The 2,153-nt window shown below is 61.1% G+C and overlaps 1 protein-coding gene across 1 annotated transcript in view; it reads right to left on the bottom strand.

The window, feature by feature from the left end:
- Positions 1 to 1,262: 1,262 nt before the first annotated feature.
- LOC104494784 (zinc-binding protein A33-like) overlaps positions 1,263 to 2,153 on the bottom strand; it is a 4,955-nt gene continuing 4,064 nt past the window's right edge. The window contains exons 6-7 of the mRNA XM_010137665.1: positions 1,916 to 2,031; positions 1,263 to 1,807 (exon numbers count right to left, since the gene is read on the bottom strand). Of these exons, the coding sequence (XP_010135967.1) occupies positions 1,263 to 1,807; positions 1,916 to 2,031 (661 nt within the window). The remainder of the gene's footprint in view (positions 1,808 to 1,915; positions 2,032 to 2,153) is intronic.

The following is a 2,153-nucleotide window of genomic DNA, read 5'->3' as shown; positions in this document are numbered from 1 at the left end:
GCAGCTTCTGTAGAGATGGATTGTGTAGACTCCAGCCAGCACCAAGGTCTACGCAGGATGGGGCTAGCTCTGGCTTCTGCTTTGACCCTGGAGTGGACTTGAGTGGGAGAAACACGACAGTTCCACCTAACCCAGGCACTGCCCTCCTCCCTCCCACCCATCACTCCCACCAGCCACGCTCGGACCCACCCCAGCACCTCAACTTGGCTCTGCTGGCTCATGAGCAAGGCAGGGACATGGCCAGCACCCCCGAGGCATGAACTGCAGCAGCCAAATCCACTCGACTCACCCCACCCCCAGAGCCCCAGGCTGCTCTCCTGCAGGGCTGGTGCTGCCAGTGGGGCTGAGGGGTGAAGAGCTGTGCTGGGACCGCCTGCTCCTGGCAGCAAAGACTGCACAGGCTTTCGTGAAGTTGGCCTGAAATGGGACTTCGCATTTTTCCACATACAAATCCTTAAGACCCAGCCAGGCCAGAGGAGGTCGAATCTTCAAACGCAGGAGCCTGAGGCCAGGGCTGGGCTCAGATGAACCTCTCTGCCAAACTCCCTCCTTGTTCCCAAGATGGGGGTGGGCAAAAGACCAAGCACTGCTGCAAGACGTTCAGAGAGCGCTCCAAGGGAAGGGCTGAGCTCCTTCAAGCCTCCTGTGCCACAGGCAGAGGGAAGGAGGCTACACCCAGTGCAGTAAATCACCCCCAGCATGCAAACCATGAGCAAGACCAGCAGGTCTTTATAATGAGCTTTAATGTGACCGAGTAGAGGGGGAGACAGCACCGCTATCCCCGGGCTGCAGTGAGTCCCACACCGTGCACCGAACTCCCTCTGCCGCCGGCCCAGAGCCCTCCTCCACGAAGCCCTTCAGGCAGAGGAAGCCCACGGCTGGGAAGCAGCGTGTCAAGAGGCACCTGATGTGCTCCAGGACCACTGCTCACCTCCACAGGGTTTATGGGTGGGAGCAAGGAGGGACAGGAAGTGCAAGCAGCCCGTGGCTGCAGTCACAGAACCGTGCAACGCTTGGGGAATGAACGATTGTTCCCTGAAGAAGGGTGCCAGGCACCTCTGGGAACAGCCACGGCACAGAGAAGGGAGGGCAGAGAGCAGGTGACCCCCCTCCTTCCTCCCAAAACCGAAACCAGAGCAGCCCCTCCAACACCCACCAGGTCTGTGTGTGCAGAACTGGCCTCCAGCACAGCCCGTAGCTGGCAGCCAGCAGAGACAAGGAGCCAGGCTGGTGTCCCCAAAGCACCCTGCTCCTCCTGTCCCTCACAGGGCCAGGTGGCAGAGGCGCATGGGCTCGATGTTGTCCCTCCCATCGCTGAAGCAGGTGCTGAAGAAGGGGCAGTATCTCTCTGCAGAGACCTGGTGAAAGGTGAAGAGGTGGGACATGTCCCCGGCGTTGAAGAAGGTGACAGTGCCCTCCTGGCAGTCCAGGAAGACCCCCACTTTCCTCAGGGGCCGATGGGGAGTCAGGCGCACCCAGGGGGTGGCAGTGGCCCAGTACTCCATCCTGTTCCGCAGGCGAAGAGTCCAGTAGCCGTTCTCCGGACACAGCTTGACCTTTGCTGCCCGGTCCACAGCCTCAGCGTCCACCCCCAGGTCCCACTTGGTTTTGCTGCCCACCCAGACCTCCCAGTAGTGCTGGCCACTGTTGAAGGTCTGTGAGCTCAGGACATTGACGCACTGACGGAAGCGCCGAGGGCTGCTGGGGACAGGCTGGGCTCGATTCCTCTCTGTCACTGCTGTCAGGTCTCTGGAGAGGACCAGGTTGGGATGGGCTGACTCGGGGTCAAAGGTGAGCGGGGCAGGAGCTGTGGAGACATTGAATGTGGCATTTTACCGGTTGCACGTTTTCCTTGCTGAGCATCCCCAGCCCCGCCAGCATCCAGCACATCCACCCCTCACTCCGATGCGCTCACCGGGGCGGATGGACCGGAGCATCTGTCTCCAGAAGATGTACTGCAAGGGGCCGCTGCGGCTGTCCCGGTAGCGCTGCAGGTCGAAGGCAGGCTGGGTCTCAACACGCACCGAGGGCCTGAGGGCAGAGAGAGCGGCCGTCAACCCCTCTGCCATGCCGCTAGTGAGGCAGGTGGGAAGAGCATGGTCAGGACCACAGCACGCTACAGCACACAATGGGTTGGGTAAAGACGGGACACA

Source organism: Buceros rhinoceros, unplaced genomic scaffold (genome assembly GCF_000710305.1).
Source record: "Buceros rhinoceros silvestris isolate BGI_N320 unplaced genomic scaffold, ASM71030v1 scaffold21276, whole genome shotgun sequence".
Taxonomy (NCBI): Eukaryota; Metazoa; Chordata; class Aves; order Bucerotiformes; family Bucerotidae; genus Buceros; species Buceros rhinoceros.
This window is presented reverse-complemented; position numbering and strand designations above follow the sequence as displayed.